The sequence below is a fragment of the Erpetoichthys calabaricus genome, chromosome 13, assembly GCF_900747795.2.
Source record: "Erpetoichthys calabaricus chromosome 13, fErpCal1.3, whole genome shotgun sequence".
Taxonomy (NCBI): domain Eukaryota; kingdom Metazoa; phylum Chordata; class Cladistia; order Polypteriformes; family Polypteridae; genus Erpetoichthys; species Erpetoichthys calabaricus.
Window position 1 is genome coordinate 30,695,330 of NC_041406.2, and position 26,652 is coordinate 30,721,981.

General features: G+C 40.0%; 2 protein-coding genes across 2 annotated transcripts in view; one reads left to right on the forward strand and one right to left on the reverse strand.

Annotated features, from left to right (window-relative positions):
* Positions 1-5,785, forward strand: rplp1 (ribosomal protein, large, P1). Its single transcript, XM_028818079.2, has 4 exons — positions 1-217; positions 554-628; positions 4,905-5,016; positions 5,655-5,785. The coding sequence occupies exons 1-4, from the start codon at positions 146-148 to the stop codon at positions 5,735-5,737; spliced, it is 342 nt and encodes a 113-aa protein (XP_028673912.1). The 5' UTR covers positions 1-145; the 3' UTR covers positions 5,738-5,785.
* Positions 5,786-22,410: 16,625 nt separating this feature from the next.
* The window catches only part of ptk2aa (protein tyrosine kinase 2aa), a 217,063-nt gene continuing 212,821 nt past the window's right edge, over positions 22,411-26,652 (reverse strand). Inside the window, 1 exon segment of the mRNA XM_051935932.1 lies at positions 22,411-23,619. Within this exon segment, the coding sequence (XP_051791892.1) occupies positions 23,407-23,619 (213 nt within the window). The 3' untranslated portion in view covers positions 22,411-23,406.

Here is a 26,652-nt window from a genome sequence, read left to right on the forward strand (position 1 = left end):
ACTTCCTCTTTTCGCATACACGAAGCTGGCTGTAATCCTAGGAGGTGCTGTGTCCTTCGTCTGAAGCTAAGGCCTTTGAATCCGGCGACTAGCACCGTTATATTTTAGGCATCCGCCAATCGAACCTTGACGAACACCTTAAATAATGGCATCTACGTCTGAACTGGCTTGTATTTACTCGGCTCTCATCCTTCATGACGATGAAGTTACTGTCACTGTAAGTGTGTATTCGCAGGCCACCAAAATGGCGGCGACTTCGGGAAATGTTTTATAGATTAGTTGTGTCTCCACGTGAGCTCGGAAAGGCCGAAAGTGAAGTTTGTAAGTGACGGATGCTGCTACCCTGCTGTTTCCTGACAGTTGTCGTATTAACGAGCGTCACAGACTGCTCTTGGTTTTTGTTCTGCTGATGTATATACTCACGAGGCATGGGACTGTCGCGTGACAGCATGTCTTGACAAGGCGTGTTGAAATAGGTTTACTTGAGTGAAAAGTGCGTATGAAAATGGACGGAATTGCCCGGTAACGTGCATCTTGTGTTTTGTATCCACAGGAGGACAAGATCAACGCGCTCATTAAAGCTGCTGGTGTCACCGTTGAGCCATTCTGGCCCAGTCTCTTTGCCAAGGTAATTGATTCTTGTATGTTTGAAGAATCTGTTTGGTAGTGCCAATTCGCCGGTGTGTCATTTTATAAATGGAAAAAGTATAATACTTTACGGGTAGTCATTTGGATCGATGACCGCTTGTTTCATTTCTAAGCAACCTGTGTTTCTAAAGTAAAGGTCAAAGAAACATTAGTGTTTTATATTTTTGGGCGTAGGTGGCCATAGTAGACGAGATAATCGTTAGAAATGAAAATGCACGTGCATAGTCTTGGAAATGAGAGAACCTTCTCCATACTGTTTTGCCTTATGCAGGAAGACGTTAAATTAAACAAAGTGTAATATAAGGCAAGAGCTTCCAGTAAATGTTTTAGTAGCTGCCAGTCAGTTTTTTTCTTGAAATATTTATGTATCTTTAGTTCTGACAGGTATGCCTGTAATACTTACTTGAGGTTATGCTTGAATTGTTGCTTCGTTTTAATGCAACAAATTATTTGCAACTGGAGTGTAGGCCTGTACAGGGTGGTCCAGATCTAATTATGCAATTATTGCATTGCATTAAAAGTTGCATAATTAGACCTAGACCACCCTGTACATGCAGAATTTATAATGTGGCAATTTTAGCAGTCCACTTTGAGTAAGATGTAATATTGAGGTCTGCATTTGTGCTGAAAATTAAAGGGCCTTGCTAAAACTTGGGAGGTGCATGTTGGAGCTGATTGGGATCTGGAGCCAGTTTTATACATGCAGATTGAAATACAAATTATTATTCCTATAATGGGTACAACTCCTGTATACTCAAGTAATCTTGTCTTGTACATCGAGCAAATCTTCCCACATAACCCAGGATAGGCATCTTCAAATATTCTCCAGGACTTAAAAATGTCCAATTTGCTTTTGGACCATGTGAGGTTGTTTCTTGGTTTGTTACAGTACTTGTGCAGTGGAGCATTTGGAAAGAATGAGCTTCTATGTGATAAATTTAAGTGGATTTTTTTAATAAATTGGCAGCTTCATATGATTAGTTTGGAGAAAGTGAGGCTATGTAAACTAGCATAGTTGTAATATTGACATTTCACCTTATTCAGCAATGAATTAAAAAAAGCAGTTAGAGAGGCATGTTCATGGATGTGTATGGGTTGTGTTTTGAGCCAGTGCAGTACATACATTAAGAGTTTGTTTTTGGTGTTCTGAAAAGTTCAAGCTAATCCTTTATTTTTGCTGTGGACTGAGTACAAAATCCAGCAGCTAACCTCCCATTTCTTCCCAAATCACTGACTGGAAATTTACTTGGAAGGTACAAGTTGTGGCACTGAAAATTTCCCAGTCATGTCAGTGCAGCATGGCATGATCTTGGTGAAGCAAAAATGCTCCAGTACTCATCGGTGGGGCAAGAAGTCCTTTTTTTCCCTCCACCAGTAGTTGAACTGGAGAAGGACTGGTGAAGTTTTTGCTCTGCCTGTGAAGGCTGCGAAATATTGCACAGGTTTAAAGTGTGGAAACCCTTTAAATAGTCAGCAGCTATGAAAAACAAAGTTACGGTAGCCTAAGTGTATATGCAAAGTGACATGTTGTCCCCACACATACTTGGCTGAAATGTGCCTTTAAATTTCAGTTTGTCTTGGGGTGTCAAGTTTTGGACTCTCTCCTGTTAGCAGTCACTTTTTTCAGGAAGTGGACAATCTTGTACTTTGACAGATTTTGTCTTTCACTATGATTACTTGGTCATCAGACAGCTTTGTGTAAAATACATTACACTGCTCACAAGCTGTTTAGTCAACTTGACATTGTGGTGCTTGAAGCTGGATGTGGATCCTGCAAACAATATACAGTGGGGCAAAAAAGTATTTAGTCAGCCATCAATTGTGTAAGTTCTCCCACTTAAAAAGATGAGGCCTGTAATTTTCATCATAGGTATACCTCAACTATGTGAGACAAAATGAGAAAAAAAAATCCAGAAAATCATTGTCTGATTTTTAAAGAATTTATGTGCAAATTATGGTGGAAAAATAAGTATTTGATCACCTACAAACAAGCAAGATTTCTGGCTCTCACAGACCTGTAACTTCTGTAAGAGGCTCCTCTGTCCTCCACTCGTTACCTGTATTAATGGCACCTGTTTGAACTCGTTATCAATATAAAAGATACCTGTCCACAACCTCAAACAGTCACACGTCAAACTCCACTATGGCCAAGACCAAAGAGCTGTTAAAGGACACCAGAAACAAAATTGTAGACCTGCACCAGGCTGGGAAGACTGAATCTGCAATAGGTAAGCAGCTTGGTGTGAAGAAATCAACTGTGGGAGCAATTATTAGAAAATGGAAGACATACAAGACCACTGATAATCTCCCTTGATCTGGGGCTACACGCAAGATCAGAACCACACGGGGGGACCTTGTGAATGACTTGCAGAGAGCTGAGACCAAAGTAACAAAGGCTACCATCAGTAACGCACTACGCCGCCAGGGACTCAAATCCTGCTTAAGCCAGTACATGTGCAGGCCCGTCTGAAGTTTGCTAGAGAGCGTTTGGATGATCCAGAAGAGGATTGGGAGAATGTCATATGGTCAGATGAAACCAAAATAGAACTTTTTGGTAAAAACGCTACTCGTCGTGTTTGGAGGAGAAAGAATGCTGAGTTGCATCCAAAGAACACCATACCTACTGTAAAGCATGGGGGTGGAAACATCATGCTTTGGGGCTGTTTTTCTGCAAAGGGACCAGGACGACTGATCCGTGTAAAGGAAAGAATGAATGGGGCCATGTATCGTCGGATTTTGAGCAAAAACCACCTTCCATCAGCAAGGGCATTGAAGATGAAACGTTGCTGGGTCTTTCAGCATGACAGTGATCCCAAACACACCACCCAGGTAACGAAGGAGTTGCTTCGTAAGAAGCATTTCAAGGTCCTGGAGTGGCCTGTCTGGTCTCCACATCTCAACCCCATAGAAAATCTTTGGAGTGAGTCGAAAGTCTGTGATGCCCAGCGACAGCCCCAAAACATCACTGCTGTAGAGGAGATCTGCATGGAGGAATGGGCCAAAATACCAGCAACAGTGTGTGAAAACCTTGTGAAGACTTACAGAAAACGTTTGACCTCTGTCATTGCCAACAAAGGGTATATAACAAAGTATTGAGATGAACTTTTGTTATTGACCAAATACTTTTTTTCCACCATAATTTGCAAATTCTTCAAAAATCAGACAATGTGATTTTCTGGGGGGTTTTTTTTTCTCATTTTGTCTCTCATAGTTAAGGTATACCTATGATGAAAATTACAGGCCTCTCTCATCTTTTTAAGTGGGAGAACTTGCACAATTGGTGGCTGACTAAATACTTTTTTGCCCCACTGTACTTTCAAAAAGAGGCAAGTACCTAGGCTGTTTAGGTAGAAGTAGATAGTTTCTATGTTCGTATTTAGTACTTTAAACGTTTTAAGTTTCAGTGGAAACAAATTAGAGTTGGTTTCTACCTCTGTTTCATCCCCACTCCATTATAATGAAGAAGTGACTGGTATGTTGGTGGTAGTAGTATTGTGCTGATGCTGTGGATGGTAAAAAAAAAAATGACTGGGGATTCTAGATACATGCTGCCTACTTACTATGCCTGGCAAACATTTAGCATTTGACTGTGGCACAGTTTGAATCGATGCTCCCTTGTGTTATACAATTCTCTACATGGTAGCTACAGCTAGAACCTATTGAGTAAACGTACAAAGACATTTACCAGGCTGTCCTTTGCAGCATCTCTCATCCCACAACCATCTCAGCCCAAGAATGTTTAATCTGTGTAACAGAAGAGGAAAATATAACGGTCACGCTCCCTGTTTGAGGTTTAACAGTCTACTTATACAAGGACTAAAGAGTGTCTTGTGTAATTCTGGCTGTTAGCATTGCCCACTACACTGAACATTATTAACATTCTCAAAGTGTCGAGGGCTGCTTATTGCTTTAATATCTTGTGGCACAGTGACTGAGGTATTGAGTCTGTAAACCACAAAGTTGTCACTGCAGTCTGCATTGCTGACTCTGTCTGAGTTTCAGTGGCAGGAACAGAGTAACTCTGATTTCTAGATTAGTTTATTAAAAGCTGAACCAATACAGTTAAATGTAAATATAGTGCCTTTTGAAAAGTATGTCCTACTCTGAGCAAACTTGCATGGAATGACAAAGAAAAAATACTTTTGACAGTCAAACCAGTATTTAAAATACTATCTGTGATGCACAAAATAATGAAGTACCATCACTGAGGTGACATTTACTTGCTATTAAAATGAATTTCTTTTTGTTTGACACAGGCCTTGGCTAATGTCGAGATCTCTAGCTTGATCTGCAGTGTTGGTGCTGGAGGTGGTGCCCCAGCTGGAGCAGCCCCTGCTGCCAGCGCTGCCACTGCTGCCCCAGCTGCAGGTGAGTAATTGATTGATTAAAAATTTGCTATGCTGTCCACTGCATATATGGCCAGACTGGGTTAACCTTGGGAAATTTTAGTTGAATACAAATTTGTAAGAGAAGTTAGTGTCCTTTATAACAGCATTCATGCCACACATCTGAAGCATGAACAAGTATTTAACTAGCTTGTAATTCCTCTGAAAGATAATGAAAATGGAAGTCAATCAAAGCTGTTGTAGATTAGCTGTATCATTTCAATACGCCAGATGAAGATGGTCTGTTTTTTGGGCTGTCTTCACACGTTTTGATTAATATGCAACACTGGCCTGCTTCCATTTGGAAAAAATATGCATGAAAGTTGTATCAAAGTGCAATTCCTGAAATGAAGATTGTGTTTTCCAGTACGGCCCAATCACTCTTGCTACCAATGAGCCATTTCTTTTATTTTTGCATTTTGGTAACTACATTTGGGTGCAGATCTCACAATAAGTAGTGACATATGTCTGGTCAACCCTAAGGATCTCTTGAGAGAACTCTAATGTACGGCTTTATTACAACTATATCATAGTACAGAGTGGGCACTGGCTTGGATGTTTTGCTGCTACACTGAGGAAGGGTTTAAGTTGTAGTTATTGAATTAAACATTTGTTTTACAGCTGAAAAAGAGGAGAAGAAAGAAGAGAAGAAGGATGAATCTGAAGAGTCAGATGACGATATGGGTTTTGGTCTTTTTGACTAAATTTATTTTGTAACTGAACCACAAATAAAAAGAAAAATGTACCTTTCAGACTTTTGTTTCCTTTAGCAGATGAGATTTTGTTGATACTTGTCTAACATTGCATAATTCTAAACTTTTAATTAATTTTATCATGCACAACCCTGGATTTGTTCTTTTGTGCCCCAATGGCAGTCAGCTGTTTTTGTAGTTGTTTAGCAATGTTTTTGGAATCCTTGCATTCAGATAATACTTCAAAACAAGTATTGCAGTTTTTTTTTTTTTTTTAAGAAAATGTGTACACAAGCATGCTGCAACAATTTATATACTATACGTGTAAATTTATTTGCTCATTTAAACCTTTACTTTCAAAATTTATGCTGAAATGTACTGAAATTCACACATCTGCCTTCTAGAAGTTTAGCTTTTTTCCCCATATATTTGTTGTCTGGAATAAATGCGTATGTACATCTTCATACCAGCTTCTTACAGAGCTTGGTTATGGGGGGGTGGGGCCAATGCCAGCATATCTATGTGCAAGGCAGGAAACCAGTGTTTCTCAGTCATTTTGGAGTTGCAGGTAGCCATCACTGTGTCCCAAGCACACACGACTTGTTTGTGGCTTCCCCATTGCTGCCGATTCTAATTGCACTTGCCTCTATCTCTGCCGCCTCTCAAGAACATTCTTTGATTTTATTTTCCCATTAAGTAATTGTGCATATCTCTGCTCATGGTGGCAAGTCACTGTAATTAGAAATGAAACACTAAATTACTGCATAAAGCTGTCTATCCCACACTAGTTGAAACTTTTTCAAAAAGTAAATGGTTTGTCTGGTGTGATTCAGTGACATTAGATCGAGGGGATCTGTCATCAACTTAGACCTATGCAATGCATAGGTCTCTGTTATAAGGCATTTGGTATGGGAATTTTAAAAGCAGTGTTTGTAATATGCCATTCTCTATAATGATAAATGGGTGGGACACAATTTTTTGATGCTTCTTCCTGACTGTGCCGGGAAAAGTTTTGAACCTTTGAAAATAGTGACATCTATTGGACTATAAAAGTCATAGCAGCCAGGAGCTCAGTACAGCACAAGTACTTCTCATATACATACCGTAGTTTATCAGACAGGTGCACAAAAACACAAAGCCCAAGACCACACTCCATTCATTTTGATCTTGTGATAATCATTAGTCTGAAAGATGTAATTTGCCACTTTAATGATGACCGTGCTTAGTGCTGTACCATTGCTCACCTGTGCTGAGTGCCAATGGCTTCTTTCTCTTAATGTGGCTCCTTCGGTTGCTCACTATCCTTTAGTAGGGCTGCTGCTGCATGTGTGGAAATTATTTTGAGACACTGGCCAGCTTGCCCATTTTATCTGTTTTCCTACAGCTGGCACTAAACTGCTCAGTTGTGAGATAGATTGCCAACTAATACAGCGGGCTGCTGCATAAAAACAAAAATACATCCGCATGCAGCAGGCTACTATAAGCTACCCCCAATTTCATAATTACGGGACAACTTTATCACATTAGGTTTTTGTTTTTGAAGCAATGTGACAAGATTCTGTGCCCCTTGGGGAAATTATTCTATCACGATTTTCAGAGAAAGTGTGTGCAGTAGGCAAGAGTATTTGACATTTACTTTATTACAGAAGAATTCTATAGCATATTATTTACTTAATTCTTGGCTAATGGCTTCCACACTTCTGGCCTCCTAATTCAATGTCTTCATTGTATAAGATATGAATGTCGGTTTTACTTTCCTTTTCATAGCACAAGGGACCGCAGCAATATCCATTTTGATGTTTCAGACGTCACGTGCTCGTAACGGTTTGAAGCAGTGGACTTCATTAAACTGACACAAGCTTTGGAGCCTCGTTAAATGTCCTGTCCCTCCATTCTTTTTTAAACTACAAATGCCTGTGATTCAGCGCCTCTTAGAATGACAGATAGAAGCAACTGGCCCCACACACAGACATTTACCTTTTTATTAAGGTGGATAAAAGTATTTGGACCCTTTGCTTTGACACCTCAAATTAGGTTTTGAGTGAACAGGATTATTAAAGGCACACACCCGTCTTTAGAAGGTCCCACCCGTGAGCAGAAACCAAATCATGAGTTCAAAGGAGTTGCCTGCAGAGTTCAAGAGACAGGGTGGTGTGGCAAGGGATTGAGCTCACTTGTGCTCCGTTTTTAACTACACAATAATATTGTAAATACTGTAGTTAAGTGGATATTTAGCGTGGTCGACTAGCACCTGTAATTATATTGTTTTCATGAATTTGAATGTGACTCACTGTTACAAAACTATTTAAAAAAAAAATGAACATTTTTTTCTTACTTAAACAAAGTGCTCCAACTCTGAAACTGGTTCAGTTCCTGAACGCTGCACCGCTCTGTAACTTGTTTGTCTTTCAACAATGGGGGTCGTCCTCCTTGGGTTAAACCGACACTCCATATTGGTGGTCAAGGTCAGCTTAGCGCTTTGTTTGTTCTATGCGGTGTTTCTTTAAAACGTTCACACCAAGCGTGTTTGATTAGTTTTCCTCTTCCCATCACATCATGGAATGGTTTTGACATTTCCATGAGTAGCAAACATCTTAATAACCTGGAGATCGCTGTAAATGAGCGTGCAGCCTTGTATGGTGGTCTCGGATAACTTGTGTTATCACAGCCAGCAAGTAATGGAGCACGAAGTGACCCTGTGATTAAGCATTAATACCGCCACCTATTGGCTCATTCATGTCATGGGAGTATTCAGTTCTTCCACTCAAAACAGATTTGAATTATTCAGAAGAGGCCTACAGTATGATGGTGTCCTTTTTTTTTTTTTTTTATTACTCTCACGTTTGTTTTTTTTTTTTTAAATGTCACCGTTTGATTTGGAGCAGGTCAGGATCAAATAAATGAGTGCATGCAGACTAACAATTTCACTGCTCACTTTTTTCAGGTGACGTTGCACAGGATATACAGTAACTACAGTGCAGTAATACTGCTTGTAATTATAAGAAAATAAAGAGCAGCTAATTAAATGAGATCAGTGACTGATTGCGAAACTGGTCGGTATATATCACTTGCATTTTTGGGACCCCCAGTCCAGGGCTGGAAACCACTGCTCTGCTTTGGCCAGAGCTGGCAGTGTTCTGATAGCTGAGGTTACAACTGACCCGGATATTCATACCAAGTTAATGATAACACACACTCATCCCAAACGACATGCATCTTAGGGCAGGTTTATACTTCATGTTCGGAACGCATATGTGCACGCATTATGGCTGCCACACGTTCCCAGCATTCTTTTGACATGTCCTCAGAAACTAATGTAACGCGTGCATGAAGCGCAGCACCAGCAACAACATGGATGGTGTGCGTGTGTGTGTGTGCAAGTTTTGGTACATAATATTGGCATCATTTTCCATCAACATGTGACAACAACAGGATCAGTCTGACTGCTTTGATACTTGATGAATGGTTCAAGTTCAAATCATCAAACTTAAATGCTTACTTCTTACAGCTGCTCCCATTAGGGGTTGCCACAGCAGATCATCTTCTTCCATATCTTTCTGTCTTCTGCATCTTGTTCCGTCACACCCATCACTTGAATGACCTCTCTCACCACATCCATAAACCTTCTCTTAGGTTTTTCTCTTCCCTGGCAGCTCTATCCTTAGCATCCTTCTCCCAATATACTCAGCATCTCTCCTCTGCACATGTCCAAACCAGCACAATCTCTCCTCTCTGACTTAGTCTCCCAACTGTCCAACTTGAGCTGACCCTCGAATGCAGGGGTTGGCAGCTCTGGTCCTGCAGGTTTTCATTCTAACCCTTTTCTTAATGAGTTAGTTTGTGCTGCTAATTCATTTCTTTTGCACTAAATTTTAATTGACTTGTTCTTAAAGACTCAGACCTCTCAATTGTTTTTTTCCTTAATTAGCAGCCAAACAATAATGAGATACAAAATGAGCCAAAACAACCAGTGTCCATCATACAATATCTGAAAATAAAGAAAGATGAAGGGTCTCAGGAATGCTGATCTGCTCAGGTCCACAAAACATTTTAACAGAAAAGAGAAAATCAACAATCACAGAAATGTCTGCTATTGCAGAATGAGAGCAGCAACAAGCCAATGAGTTAAAGAACGGGTTTAATTAACAACAAGAATCGGCTCCTAATTAAGCAACTGGTTGGCGTGAAATTAGTTGAAGTCTGAGGCCCTGACTTAATTGGTCTTTTGTTGGTTCACTCACTTTGTTTCATTTCTATTTGAGAGCCATTTAAGGAAAGAAATGAAGCAATTCAGAGGAACAAATCTTAAAACAATTCAGTTAAAATGAATTCACAAAGAAGTTAATTAGCAGCACAAACTGGTCACTCATTAAAAAAAGGGTTAGAATGAAAACCTGCAGCCACACTGGTCCTGCAGGCCCTGCTCTAATGTACTCGTTTCTAATCCTGTCCATCCTCGTCACACCCAATGCAAATCTGAGGAGACAGAGCTGAAGGTGTCAGTTAAAGATGCTGCTTTCTGGTCAGTGCCACCGTCTCCAACCCATATAACAGATGGTCTCACTGTTGTCCTGTAGACCTTCCCTTTCACTCTTGCTGATACCCGTCTGTCACAAATCACTCCTGGCACTCTTCTCCACCCACTCCACTCTGCCTGCACTCTCTTTTTCACCTCTCTTCTACAATCCCCATTACTCTGTACTGTTGAGCCCAAGTATTTAAACTCCTCCACCTTCACCAGCTCTACTCCCTGCATCCTCACTATTCCACTGACCTCCCTCTCATTTACACACTTGTATTCTGTCTTGTTCCTACTGACCTTCATTCCTCTCCTCTCCAGAGCATATCTCCACCTCTCCAGGGTCTCCTCAACCTGCTCCCTACTCTCCCTACAGATCACAATGTCATCAGCAAACATCATAGTCCACGGGGACTCCTGTCTAATCTCGTCTGTCAACCTGTGCATCACCATTGCAAATAAGAAAGGGCTCAGAGCCGATCCCCGATGTAATCACACCTCCACCTTGAATGCATCCGTCACTCCTACCGCAGACCTCACCACAGTCACACTTCCCTCGTACAAATCCTGTACAATTCTTACATACTTTTCATCCACTCCTGACTTCCTCATACAATACCACAACTCCTCTCAGTCACCCTGTCATATGCTTTCTTCAGGTCCACAAAGACACAATGCAACTCCTTTTGGCCTTCTCTTTACTTCTCCATCAACACCCTTAAGGCAAACATCACATCTGTGGTGGTCTTTCTTGGCATGAAACCATACTGCTGCTCACTAATCATCACCTCACTTCTTAACCTAGCTTCCACTACTCTTTCCCATAACTTAATGCTGTGGCTCATCAATTTTATCCCCCCGGTAGTTACTGCAGTCCTGAACATCCCCCTTATTCTTAAATATCGGCACCAGCTCACTTCTCCACCTCTCAGGCATCCTGTCACTTTCTAAGGTTCCATTAAACAATGTGGTTAAAAACTCCACTGCCATCTCTTCTAAACACCTCCGTGCTTCCACAGGTATCTACAGTGCATCCAGAAAGTATTCACAGCGCATCACTTTTTCCACATTTTGTTATGTTACAGCCTTATTCCAAAATGGATTAAATTCATTTTTTTCCTCAGAATTCTACACACAACACCCCATAATGACAACGTGAAAAAAGTTTACTTGAGGTTCTTGCAAATTTATTAAAAATAAAAAAAAACTGAGAAATCCCATGTCCATAAGTATTCACAGACTTTGCTCAATACTTTGTCGATGCACCTTTGGCAGCAATTACAGCCTCGAGTCTTTTTGAATATGATGCCACAAGCTTGGCACACCTATCCTTGACCAGTTTCGCCCATTCCTCTTTGCAGTACCTCTCAAGCTCCATCAGGTTGGATGGGAAGCGTCGGTGCACAGCCATTTTAAGATCTCTCCAGAGATGTTCAATCAGATTCAAGTCTGGGCTCTGGCTGGGCCACTCGAGGACATTCACAGAGTTGTCCTGAAGCCACTCCTTTGATATCTTGGCTGTGTGCTTAGGGTCGTTGTCCTGCTGAAAGATGAACCGTCGCCCCAGTTTGAGGTCAAGAGCGCTCTGGAGCAGGTTTTCATCCAGGATGTCTCTGTACATTGCTGCAGTCATCTTTCCCTTTATCCTGACTGGTCTCCCAGTCCATGCCACTGAAAAACATCCCCACAGCATGATGCTGCCACCACCATGCTTCACTGTAGGGATGGTATTGGCCTGGTGATGAGCGGTGCCCGGTTTCCTCCAAACGTGACGCCTGGCATTCACACCAAAGAGTTCAATCTTTGTCTCATCAGACCAGAGAATTTTCTTTTTCATGGTCTGAGAGTCCTTCAGGTGCCTTTTGGCAAACTCCAGGCGGGCTGCCATGTGCCTTTTACTAAGGAGTGGCTTCTGTCTGGCCGCTCTACCATACAGGCCTGATTGGTGGATTGCTGCAGAGATGGTTGTTCTTCTGGAAGGTTCTCCTCTCTCCACAGAGGACCTCTGACAGAGTGACCATCGGGTTCTTGGTCACCTCCCTGACTAAGGCCCTTCTCCGCTGATCGCTCAGTTTAGATGGCCGGCCAGCTCTAGGAAGAGTCCTGGTGGTTTCAAACTTCTTCCACTTACGGATGATGGAGGCCACTGTGCTCATTGACCTACAAAGCAGCAGAAATTTTTCTGTAACCTTCCTCAGATTTGTGCCTCGAGACAATCCTGTCTCGGAGGTCTACAGACAATTCCTGTGACTTCATGCTTGGTTTGTGCTCTGACATGAACTGTCAACTGTGGGACCTTATACAGACAAGTGTGTGCCTTTCCAAATCATGTCCTATCAACTGAGTTTACCACAGGTGGACTCCAATTAAGCTGCAGAAACATCTCAAGGATGGTCAGGGGAAACAGGATGCACCTGAGCTCAATTTTGAGCTTCATGGCAAAGGCTGTGAATACTTATGTACATGTGCTTTCTCAATTTTTTTATTTTTAATAAATTTGCAAAAACCACAAGTAAACTTTTTTCATGTTGTCATTATGGGGTGTTGTGTGTAGAATTCTGAGGAAAAAAAATGAATTTAATCCATTTTGGAATAAGGCTGTAACATAACAAAATGTGGAAAAAGTGATGCGCTGTGAATACTTTCCGAATGCACTTTATGTCATCTGGACCAACAGCCTTTCCATTTTTCATCCTCTTCATAGCTGTTCTTACTTCCTCCTTGCTAATCTGTTGCACTTCCTGATTCACTATCTCCACATCATCCAACCTCTTCTCTCTCTCGTTCTCTTCATTCATCAACCTCTCCAAGTACTCTTTCCATCTGCTCAACACACTCTCCTCACTTGTGAGTATATTTCCATCTTTATCCTTATTACCCTAACCTGCTGCACATCTTTCCCAGCTTGGCCCCTGTCTGTAGCCCACAGGTCCTTTTCTCCATCCTTAGTGTCCAACCTCTCATACAACTCATCATACGCCTTTTCTTTAGCCTTCGCCACCTCTCTCTTCACCTTGTGCCTTATCTCCTTGTTTCTCTGACTATCCCACTTCTTTGCCATCTTCTTCTTCTGTATACTCTCCTGTACTTCCCCATTCCACCACAAGGTTTCCTCTTCATGCAAATTTATTCGCGTTTTCTTCATCCATTTCTTTATTTTTTTGCACATTCACAACAGCATTAGAGTACAAATAATCTTTCTTCTCTCAGCTCTCAACACTGTGAAACCGGGCGTTGTCCTCTCTCTGTGATGATTTCTTGGACTGACACCTTGTGGAATCCTCCAGATTTACTTCAAGTGTACACACAAGTATAGACCATACACTGCTTACATAGAAACGGAGTCCTCAGACGTGTGCATCACCTAATTGTAAGTATAGCTGACCTGCGCCTCTGAACTAGACCTGGTCCATGACCGAAGTAGCGGAGCAGCTGCCTGTCCAAACTGGCCAAGGTAGACTTCAGCTGGACCCAAATAAGGGGGTTTAGAAGATGGATCAACAACAATCTTACAAATGAAACTGTGTGCAACTGTGATTTGCGTGATCCCATCGGCCTAAGAGCTCAACATCTGTGTGACTGAAATGTTAACTGGAAGATGGCAGAAGTGGATTTGTCTGATATAATGGAGAAAAACTAATTAACACAATCTTCCACTTTCCTTTCGTTTTTCATTTATCAGTTATTATTTGAAAAGCACTTTTAAGGCAAATAGCCTAATACCAAATAGAAATATATTTTCATGCCTTACTGCTTTACTTTTATATTATTGTGTGTTATTTTCTCAAAATCTCACAGACGTATTTGTCATGATTTTGAGGTCCTACATAAAAAAGTGACAATCATCCACTGCAAGTTGGGAGCAAACCAAATCAGTTGTTCCCCATTGACACCTCGTAGCTCATGGGGTAGAGCGCCTGCACCCAAAGGTAGAAATGGGAGGCCGAGCAGCAAACTGGGACAAAGGAGAACGGAGGTTAAAGGAACGTGAGGAGTGCATGGGAGGCAGGATCAGGAGAACCTGCGCTGTAAGGAAAGGACTCAGGAGTATGTCCTAGGGGAAGTGTGGATTTGAGCTGCACAGGTAGGGGGGATAGGTGCGCCTCCCCATTGTGCAGCATCTCTCTTGTAAGTGCCAAAGAGCCTGACAGAGGGAGAAGTGAGTGGGGTTTACGGTGGTGTCCTTCAGACGCGGAGGGGCTCGATACAATGCAGCTGCACACGAGACAAATCGGGGGACTGGCAGCAGGGGACCTGACCCAAGACTTAATGGTTGACTGTGCCTTCATGTTGCAGGATCCCATTTGGAGGCAAGCAGAGGAGACATCAAGTTTTCAGAAGGAAATGACTCTGGAGTTTTTATAGAACAGTTTCCTGCCATGATTTTAAATTTCGTTTTAATGGATTATTTTTGGACTTGTTTTTAACCTCCGCACATCGCTTGATTGTATTTTAATGCCGGACCACTGAGGAAGCCACACAGGTGAGGTCTGTACAGCAGCTGAGGAAGGAGGCACAGGCCTGACTGGCGAGCGACAAAAAAAAGGGACCTGCACAGCTTCCTAGAGACCACCCTCTAAGAGCGTCTACAAAGGAGAGACTACGTGATTGGCACTGCCAGGGCCGTCTTAACATATGGGCACTGGCCAGGGGCCGTGATGTTTCCGATGCCTATGTATGGTGCAGCGTTAAGAACTTAATTAATTGGTTTGAAAGTTGGAGCATTTTATGTTTTTTTCTTATATAACCAATGTCCGGCTTTATTAAATAATTTTGTAACAATGAGTCGCATTCAAAAAATAGCCATGAAAACAGAATACAATTACAGGTGCTAGTCGACCATGCTAAATATTCATATTTTAACTGCAGTATTTACAATATTGTTGTGTAGTTAAAAACGGAGCACAAGTAAGCTGATGTTGGCTCAAAACCTTTCCACACCATCCTATGCTGTCTCTTAAACTCTGCAGGCGACTCCCTTGACCTCATTGATTTTTGCTCACTGGTGGGACCTCCTAAAGACGGGTGTGTGCCTTTAATAATCTTGTTCACTCAAGGTGTAGAAACATCTCAACGACCTGGATACTGCACAGCCAGACACAGCCTGACACCTAATGCCCTTTTGATCCCCGGCGGCGTCTCCCATGGCCATATAATGGGAGTTCGAGACGCCAATTTAGCATCCAGCAGGGTATATAAATAAAGGCAGCATTTATTAATTATCAGCGTCTCTTCTGCAGTCTTTCTTGCCGGTTGGTTGTTACAGCATGGATTTATTTGTTGAAGAACTGCACTGTTAGTGTTATTTGGTTTTAATAAAAGCACTTGCTGTTTGTGTGTATGTTCTCATTTGCCACACTCTTTGTCGGACGTGTTATCTACAGTACTGGTTTCAAGCTGCCAGGGACCGTCGGAGCCAATCCAGACCGTCACAGGTCCCCTCTGAGTCCAAGTCAAGACACGACCAGTAACTTCTGGTCAGAAGACCTAAGTGGTAACAAGGGAGAGTACGGGTGTAAGAGGTCAGTAAGGTAAGTGGGGGTTAAAGCATTTAGAGACCCAAAAACAGACAATAAAATTGTAAACTTGATTCTCCAGCAAACAGGAAGCTAGTGAAGAGAAACAAACAGTGGTGTGATGCGATTGTTTCTGCATGCCTGTGAGAAGCCTGGCCACAGCGTTCTGGATGAACTGAAGATGAACGAGGGGTGACTGGATAACTCCAGTGTGTAGTGAGTTGCAATAGTCAATCGGAGAAGAGACAAACGTAACTCGCTAAACACTGCAATTATCCAGTCGTCCCCTGTCCATCTTCAGCTAGAAAGAGAAGGCCTGACTTTAGTTAATAGTCTGAGGTGATAGAAGTAGGATTTAACCATGGACATTATTTTTTTTCTTTGTCGAATTTGAGAGCATCAGCAAAAATCATGATAAGAGTTTTTGCAAAGGGTTTACAGCGGGTTATTGGAGGGCCAAGGTTACGGAAACACAGGTAATATCAGGAGGTCCAAAGCACACAATTTCTGTTTCTGTCATTTAGATTTAGAAAATGTTGCGACATCCATATTTTAACAAATTTCAGACATTCTAATAAGAGTTTAAGAGAGTTCATTTTTCTTTAGTATGAAAAACTCCTAAAGGTTCAGGAGAACATTAGCATGCTCAGAATGTTGGTCGGATACCGACAAAATAACAGAATTTGAAATTTTCAGAAAAAAATGTATCCCCCATTATCTTCTAAAGGTGTGAAATCATTGAACATCTCCATCGATTTGTTATTCAGCTGTCTGTTTAAGGCCACCACACAGGTTTACTGGCATGACTGTAACATCTACTACATTTGCTAAATATTCAACTGAACTCAATTTCACACAGGCTTGAAGTAAGTTTGTGATGTCTGTTTTTGACAAGTGACTGAAACCAAATTGATCATCAACTGGCCTTAAAAGCAATCAACATCTCTGATATCCGGAATAAAATTAACATTCAACCTGACGGATAAGCCAAGGGTTGAGCAGACAGGAGCACCGTCAGCAACTTTGGGTGTTTTTTTTTACAATTTCCACTTGTGATGTTTCACCTTCCTACTCTGTAAGGGCGATGTCTTGTCACCACTCCTGCTTGTGGTCTTCATGGATAGAAGATCAAGGCAAAGCAGAGGAGGTGAGAGTGTCCTTTTGGTGGGGACCGAGGGGTAACACTGTTACTTTACACAAATGGTGTTCTCTTTGTCTCTTCTGACTGTGACCTTGGGCGTGTAATTGAGCAATTCACTGCCAAGTGTAATGTACCTGGGATGAGGATCAGCAACTTCCAAGTCTAAGGTCATGGTTCATTCTCAGAAAAGAATGGACTGCCCTCTCCAGGTGAGGGGAGATCAACTGCCCATAATGGAGGAGTTACAGCATCTTGGGATTTTGTTCACGAGGGATGTAAAAAGGGAACGCGAGATCAGCAAGCAGACTGAAGCGGCAGGTGCTGTACTGGTCTGTGGTGGTGAAGCGGGAGCTGAATATAAAGATAGATTTTGGTTTACCAGTTGATCGACATCCCTGTCCTCGCCTATGGTCATGAGCTCTGGGTAATGAATTAAAGAGTAAAGATTGAGAGCACAAGTGGCAAAAAAAAAAAAAAAAGTTTTCTTCTCAGGGTGTTTGTTCTGACATGCTGATGAGGTGAAAAGCTCGGTGATTCAGGAGAGCCTCAGAGCTGAGTCGCTACTCCTCCAGGTCAAGAAGAGCCAGTTGAGCTGGTTTGGGTAATGTCATAAGAATGACCTCCTAGAGCTGCCCTGTCTAGTCCCATACAGTGGAGAACACAATGCCATCAGTTTAGGACTCAAGTGTGAAGTAAAAAAATAGTAACATCTGTGAGTTTCCCAGTAGCAAGGCAGGAATCTACACTGAGGGGGCCAGTCAAGCACAGGGCCCACTCAAACACACTCATTTATTTTTAACGTAACAGTGCAGAGCTGCTACTGAAAATATCATGTCTATGAGAGACCAGTGAAAAATCCATGTAGAGACAGGGGAAAAAACTACACAGGCTGTGCTGGAATATGAACCAGGGACCCTACAGCGGAGACCATGTCATCCTATATATCCAAAAGTCATGTGTTTATACTTGTTAAAGATGTCAATACAAACTAATTATTTCACATTATATATGTGTGCAAAAATAAAGTGTACTTGACAACCACTACTACAATTTACCAATCTGGTTACACTTTAAAAATGCGATTAAATAAAGATTTAAAGGATCAGTCACTAAGAGGGCTAGTTCTACAAAAGTACAACTGAAAATCGTGCTCCCCCTGTGACCAAACTTCACACAATGGGTGACCAAACCTTTGCAGCTGCTGCTCCACGGCTCTGGAATGCCCTACCAGACAGCCTAAGAACACAGCAGATTGTGGGCTGTTTTAAAAAACAGCTAAAGGCTTTTCTATTTAAGAAAGCTTATTAACAAGAATGCTATAATTATTGTTGTTTTATCTCTGTTTTTATCTTGTTTTGCCTTTGTTTAAACGTTTTATGTAGCACATTGAGATTTACTGCTAATGTAAAGTGCCCTATAAATAAAACGCATCATTATTATTATTACAATATCAAATATCTGGTAGTAACCACAACAACTGCTTCAAAATGGTGTAGCTGACAGCAGCCACTGTGCATGCTGGTCATGTTAAATGTGCTGCAAAGAGGATTTAACAGTAACATGGCATACTCTAGCCACAAATCCATGTCTCTCAATTCATCTGACAGTTCAAATTAATTCATTCATTAATCCATCCAAAGTCATCCAACCCAACTATAGAGTCACAATGAGCACTTACTGCAAAGGCAGAGTCCAGCTTGGAAAGTTTAAAATTTAACTACAACTCAGATCATTACTTCTCTGCGGTGGGTCGGCACCCTGCCCGGGATTGGTTCCTGCCTTGTGCCCTGTGTTGGCTGGGATTGGTTCCAGCAGACCCCCCGTGACCCTGTGTTCGGATTCAGTGGGTTGGAAAATGGATGGATGGATGGATGGATCATTACTTCTCTCTCTCAATTCAAAATATAATTGTTAACCCAAACATTATACATCTTCAATACAGCTGTTGTTTTTAAGTACAAGAATAAATTTAGGACCTGGCATGAGTTACCTTTTTGATTAGTTTCAATTTTCATCTGCAACATCTTGGGTAAGAAGATGAACGAATCTTGAGCACTGGCTTATTAATCGATGACTAAAGATGGAAAGGGAAAAATGTAATGAAAATAAAAAGTAATCATGCTTCATAGTATTCACATTCCAATAATTCTGGAATCAAAATCTGAAAAAGTCTTAGGAATATTATATATAGAGTACCATTAAGACAATCATTCAAATATAAAGACACTTAGAAAAACAACAGGAGTAAAACACTAAAGGCAAGTGGATGTGGAAGAGCCATTCATTTTCAGTACATTTTCAGAAAAACTGCAGAGAAGTTATGATGAACGGTAAACCACACTGTAGAATTTGTGAAGAGCCAACCAAAGCCAAACCATCGAGCCATAAAGCAAAAGTATTTATGGTTATTACAAAACAGAGGTACAAAATTCTTACATAAACTGTAGGTGTAAGGATAAAAAAAAGCAATTCATAATTTAATCATGGCCCTAGAGAGCACGGCCACGTAAGAATTTTACAGTACACTGTACACGTGACTAGAATGACCCTACAAGTCTATATGCGCTTTGGGTGGGGGTGGGGGGGTTTGGGGGAGTTTTTATAATTTTCAATAGTCATCTTTTGTGGCTCCAAAGACTTCTCACATTGTTCCAAATGCCTTCAAAAATACAAGTTGTCCCAAAAAATGTATACACACTTTGAATGATTATAAATACAAGACAACACTGCAATTGATGCGTTTATTTGAACTTGCTGAAGGAATCCATCATTCCACACATTCATGGGGAGTCTGGAGCAGCAGGATGGAGCTCCTCTACCCACCTTACACCATCATGACAGGAGGGTTAATTTTTACAAAACTCTGGCAAACAAATGGATTGGGTGAAGAGGTAGCCCTCATGTTCACCAGACCTCATGGCAATAATAGTATTTTTTTTTTTTTTTTTAAATGGGGTCATGTCAAAGATAAGGTTTATCTTGCAAAACCACAACAATCAATAAATTGAAAACAGTCAATGAAAGAGAATGGGCCCAAATACCAATTGAAAAGATTTGCGATGTTTGCAAAATCCATTGGTCCGCATCAGCAGCAGTGTCTGGACCAGAGCAGCCAATAGTTCCAACACTTGTTATAACTGATATTCTATGTTTGACTTGTTTACTTTTAATTATAAAACTTAGATGCATCTTAATAAACCTTTTATTTACAATCATTCAAAGTATATATAGATTTTTTGGGACACTAATATGTTATTGCACACTGTTTACTGCTGCTAAAAAAGCTGTAGACGCCTTGACATTCTGAATACATCACTTTTATACCCTTCAACCTATTAATATGTCAAATACATTTAAGTATGATATCAACCTCTACTTTGATTCCAGAGTACACATTAAGGGTGGACTATTAGTCAATTGTGTCTAAACGTCATTAACAATGTGATTGGTATAAGCACGTGGATTGTAAACTTAATACTTTTAGTTTTTACACACCCTCATAGTAAGAGCACTTGCAAACAAAATCACCAATGAAGTAAACATAGTGACCAAGAAGAACACATACCATGCTTCTATCTGTATTAGGCTAAGACCCAGCACTTTTACAGTGTCATGTAAATGCTCATAAAACATGAGTAATAAAATAAACCAGAAATCACAAGGTGGAACTGAAAAATTATGTGGGAAGTTCAATCAAATAATATTTTGAAGAATGTACCAATCACTTACCAAATGTGTCAACAGACTGTCTTGCACTCTTTTGGTAATTAAAACCCCCGGTTACACATTATAAACAGTTGATTTGTCACTCACATACAGTGGTGTGAAAAACTATTTGCCCCCTTCCTGATTTCTTATTCTTTTGCATGTTTGTCACACAAAATGTTTCTGATCATCAAACACATTTAACCATTAGTCAAATATAACACAAGTAAACACAAACTGCATTTTGTAAATGGTGGTTTTTTATTATTTAGGGAGAAAAAAAAATCCAAACCTACATGGCCCTGTGTGAAAAAGTAATTGCCCCCTAAACCTAATAACTGGTTGGGCCACCCTTAGCAGCAATAACTGCAATCAAGCGTTTGCGATAACTTGCAATGAGTCTTTTACAGCGCTCTGGAGGAATTTTGGCCCACTCATCTTTGCAAAATTGTTGTAATTCAGCTTTATTTGAGGGTTTTCTAGCATGAACCGCCTTTTTAAGGTCATGCCATAGCATCTCAATTGGATTCAGGTCAGGACTTTGACTAGGCCACTCCAAAGTCTTCATTTTGTTTTTCTTCAGCCATTCAGAGGTGGATTTGCTGGTGTGTTTTGGGTCATTGTCCTGTTGCAGCACCCAAGATCGCTTCAGCTTGAGTTGACGAACAGATGGCCGGACATTCTCCTTCAGGATTTTTTGGTAGACAGTAGAATTCATGGTTCCATCTATCACAGCAAGCCTTCCAGGTCCTGAAGCAGCAAAACAACCCCAGACCATCACACTACCACCACCATATTTTACTGTTGGTATGATGTTCTTTTTCTGAAATGCTGTGTTCCTTTTACGCCAGATGTAACGGGACATTTGCCTTCCAAAAAGTTCAACTTTTGTCTCATCAGTCCACAAGGTATTTTCCCAAAAGTCTTGGCAATCATTGAGATGTTTCTTAGCAAAATTGAGACGAGCCCTAATGTTCTTTTTGCTTAACAGTGGTTTGCGTCTTGGAAATCTGCCATGCAGGCCGTTTTTGCCCAGTCTCTTTCTTATGGTGGAGTCGTGAACACTGACCTTAATTGAGGCAAGTGAGGCCTGCAGTTCTTTAGACGTTGTCCTGGGGTCTTTTGTGACCTCTCGGATGAGTCGTCTCTGCGCTCTTGGGGTAATTTTGTCGGCCGGCCACTCCTGGGAAGGTTCACCACTGTTCCATGTTTTTGCCATTTGTGGATAATGGCTCTCACTGTGGTTCGCTGGAGTCCCAAAGCTTTAGAAATGGCTTTATAACCTTTACCAGACTGATAGATCTCAATTACTTCTGTTCTCATTTGTTCCTGAATTTCTTTGGATCTTGGCATGATGTCTAGCTTTTGAGGTGCTTTTGGTCTACTTCTCTGTGTCAGGCAGCTCCTATTTAAGTGATTTCTTGATTGAAACAGGTGTGGCAGTAATCAGGCCTGGGGGTGGCTACGGAAATTGAACTCAGGTGTGATACACCACAGTTAGGTTATTTTTTAACAAGGGGGCAATTACTTTTTCACACAGGGCCATGTAGGTTTGGATTTTTTTTCTCCCTAAATAATAAAAACCATCATTTAAAAACTGCATTTTGTGTTTACTTGTGTTATACTTGACTAATGGTTAAATGTGTTTGATGATCAGAAACATTTTGTGTGACAAACATGCAAAAGAATAAGAAATCAGGAAGGGGGCAAATAGTTTTTCACACCACTGTAGGTATATACTCCATGTATTTCACATTCACAATGTGTAAAAACAAATGGAAGGAAATCACCATAAAGCATGCCATTACTGAGAACACCTTTAATAGGTCAATGAACTGTACAGGTCATTATATTCTTCCTGAGAATAATTTAAACCCATAATAGGGAGTTTTAATGAACAGATGATATACACTGTGATAAAATTAAAAACAAAAATACTAAAGGTATCTGTGTGTAAAAAAGCTCTAGGACAAGAAACAAGAGAAAATGTCAGGGAAAACAGACAGAAACAATTGAATTAGTAAACTGTTTAGAATATCTGACATGGCTTTAGTCTCTTGAAATAATATACTGTATAACAAGACAGTTCCAGATAGTGTGAAAAGGTTGCAGATGATTTCTTGGCTCATTTATAAAAAGTAAAATTCTCCACAGAAAGTTGATTGCACCATTATGGGATATAATGGTACATTTGTTTTTAAACAGACTTGGTTATTTGCTCCAGATGTGTCACACTCCATACATTTCTTTATCCTTTAAAAAGGAAACTGTTTTGTCGGTCCTTCCAGCTGCAGAACACCAGTATTAGTGTGTAGTAGCTGTGTAAAAAACACAGCATGAGCGCAAAAAAAAAAGTGTCTTATATATGTATCACAATTTCCCAAAATTTTTAGTGCTGCAACAAAATGGTGCTGCTGTTGAAGTATTCAATCTTTGTTTCTGACAAAGCCACTAAAACAACGCCTTTATCCTTTTGTAGCAAGACTACAATTAGCACATACAACAAAGTGCAGTCAAGAAACACATACTGTATAAAAAAGATGTCCTCAAGGATCTTATACTCACTGGAGATCTTGGAAATTAATTTTAAATTTCAGAAATCAGTGTCATACTAGTTTAATCCTTTTCCACAGTCTGATGCTCTTCTTCAGGGTAAAGTGTTTGGGCTATTCATGATGGGAGAAAAATGTATGGGGCTTTTGAAATTACCATCCATTCTTCAGGACTGACCATAACTGAAACTGACAGCCCAAACGTATGCTTAGATATTGATGGTCATTTAGAACCAGTTTGTCAGAAACTAATGCGGTCTTGTTTGGCCAATCATTTTCAGTCTGGCCTGGTCAATGACATCCAGAAGGTTCTTGGCATCCACTGCTAATGCATGTGCAGCAGTTAGCATCTGCTTCTTGTACTCTTGCTGGAGGCTGGTCATGACGTACTGCTGTGCCAATTTCATTTTATTGATGAGCTCCGCAAGATCTGAATTGAGCAGCTTCTGTGCCATTTCAATCTGAAAGAAGAAGAGTTGCAGATCAACACACACAGCTATCATGCATTAAATTGACCATATTATCAAGTATAGTGCATTTACGTAGACGTACATTTCGACTTCACAAATTTCATTATAAAGAAAATGACAAATTAGGACAAAACATTTAAACCACACTTCAAAAGCCATCAAGACTGGTAGAAAGCACAGGGAGTATAAAAGATTTTTTTCGATAAGCCCTCTGTGTGTTTCAAATCCTCACAGGTGGCGCAGTGGTAGTCCTGCTGCTTTGCAGTAAGGAGACTGTGGAAGATTGTGGGTTCGCTTCCCGGTGTGGATAGCGCTTTGAGTACTGAGAAAAGTGCTATATAAATGTAATGAATTATTATTAATTATTATTATTATTATATCAAGAGTGGTACTTATGCACATATTTAAGACACGTAAATGTATGTTTACTATTTGCAGAGATAAAATTAAGATCAGTTTTTAAACTTTTTTGTACAATATACACAAAAAAAGGAGGAAAATATCTAGCTTAATGTAGAGTTACAAAATGGCTTCCCAACTCACCTACTCCCAATACAATAAGGGCATACAGTGTGATCTCAGTATGTTGTTTTCATGCTGAACAGTTTTAAAAATATAGTAGTTTATTCTATTTTTAAGATGATTCTATGTAAATTCAAGAAGTCTAATCCATTTTGGACATAACATAATCACAACCATTTTCACTCCAAATTCTTGATAAGGCTTGGGAACTCTAAAAGGACACTGCTTACAGATGCATTTATGATACAATATGTTTTTAAATAGTCTGTTATTTTTATATTTCTGTTTTGCATGCAGGAGGAAAATCTGAAGGAAAAATGTTAAGAGACAACAGATAACAAAATTTATATCAAGATTAGAATAATGAAATGTTAGGGTTATTCACTGGCACAGTATAAAATAACTTTGCAGTAGCAGAATATAAATACATTAAAACAGTAAATAACTGAAGTAAAACAGATCTAAGACTGATTTTTTTCCAAGAGGTGTAACAACATGCTGCTCCAGCACCACAGAACAACACAAGCAGTGAAGTTCTTTCTTTATTAAACACACTGCGTCAAAAAGCTCAAATTGCTAAGTGGGAAATCTCTTTGAAGGTAAGTAAATTACCTTACTTATATTAGTGAACAGAGTTATCCACCAGCATACCAAACAGTTCCTCAAAACAAGGATTTTTTTTAAAGACTGACAAAGACTGCATCTGAGTGTGGGACTGTGTACTGACCAGACAGTATTGTTGCACATGTCTAAAGGGATTTTCCTGTTTTTGCAATGAATGTGTCAGCTACTGGGATATTTAAGGTCATGTTACAGTCATTTTCCTGAGTACATATCCTCTTGATTTCCCTTACACAATCTGTCAGTTATTTTCATATTTTTAAGCTCTCAGAGAACCAAGATGTTTTAGGTATTGGAATACCTAGCCTTTCTAATGCCATTTATATAAGAACACTTGTAATGATGGTCAATATCTTGTGGGATAGGTGCCTCACAAGACAGTGGCCCTGTGGGAATCTTACTTACTACAAGAAAATGTGACTGAAATTGCTTTATACTGCAATTATTGAAAAGTTAGCTCTGTCTCTTTAAAATAAAAGTCACAAAGTGCACAGAGTAGGCATGCTGATTCTCTCTGCAAGGAACGCTGTATCTGAGTGACTAGCAGAAAACAAAAATAATGATAAATGAGGTTTGTTACACAAGTTGATAATTCAGATGCTTGTTGTTCTCAACATGTAGTTAAAGGGGGCAGTCAAAGTAATATATAGCAATACTTCACTTATAAAGCAAATGAAAAAATAAGCCTAAAGATATATCCCAATATCATCTAGGTGTTCAGAACTCACCAATTATGAAACGGTGTTTACAGTAAAAATAAGAAAAATTCAAATTAACATTTTGTTGGGTTAACAAGTGCAGTGTGTTTAAACAAAGAACACTTTCCTGAGTTTGCCTGATGGACTGACACAAACAACAATGTAGTTCAAAGCCAATTAGTGTGATTTTGTAAAGTGGAATGCAAAATACCATATTAAAGTGCGTTAATCCTCAATGTAGTTTATGTATTTGCTATACTGTTTTCATTAATGTTCACATGCCTAATAACATTTATTAGCCCCTAAGAACATTCTGAGTTTAAAATGTCAAGAAAGATTTTTCAGTTGTATTTTGCTTCTTTCTCTGAAGAATTCTTATGTTGAAAATTTTCAGATACAAAACATATTGTAATGACCAGCCTGTGAATTCAAAGGACCATATAGCTGCATAATGGGAGTACAGGATTGATTGGCAGAACATGCATGAAGGGAGAGGATCTTGATTAACTAATTTAAAAAATGTAGAGAAGTTAAATCCCATGAAGGCAAGTATCCAGTAGCTTCAGGTAAACATTTAGCATACAACTTTTATAGTTTATATTGTAGCCTCCATGTATTATGTGGAAAGTTAAAATCTTTGCCAAATCAGAAATAATGCAACCTTTATGAAACACAGAGGATTAAGGCAGAATATATTCACATTTTGTTTTTGAAGAGCATGCGGTACTTGTTTTCTTTGAGGGTACCAGAACAATTTTGTACAGTCTGGCCAGAACTAGGAAAATTCTTTGCTCTAGCACAAACTTCAGTTTCCTTACCTGTAATAGGGTATTGTACTGACATTGCATTAATAGTGTTAATATCACTAATACTCTAAAGTCAAATACATTTTAACTGCAGTTTATACAATGAAACTGGGGGGTTTGCCTTGAGTTGATAAACCTAGACTTCTCCTAACGAGCAAAGTAATTGGAGTACACTCAGTGTGATTGCTCTTAATTCACATCGCAGTGATTAGAACAGCCATTCTTCTAAAAACAGTCAGATTCACATTATTCTTATGTATAAACAAAGGAATTACAGGCTCAAAAGAGAACACATTTAGTAACTAATGTAAATCAGGCAAGACTTCTATGTTTTCTTTCGGCTTATTTTATTATAACAATATGCAAGTCTTTTAAAC

What these genes read in the sequence shown, in the direction of transcription:
- rplp1 (XM_028818079.2), top strand. Translation starts at nt 146, where the DNA reads ATGGCATCTACGTCTGAACTGGCTTGTATTTACTCGGCTCTCATCCTT. An exon ending in ACGATGAAGTTACTGTCACT is followed by an intron (nt 218 to 553) that starts GTAAGTGTGTAT and finishes TTGTATCCACAG; the next exon opens with GAGGACAAGATCAACGCGCT. An exon ending in CACTGCTGCCCCAGCTGCAG is followed by an intron (nt 5,017 to 5,654) that starts GTGAGTAATTGA and finishes TTTGTTTTACAG; the next exon opens with CTGAAAAAGAGGAGAAGAAA.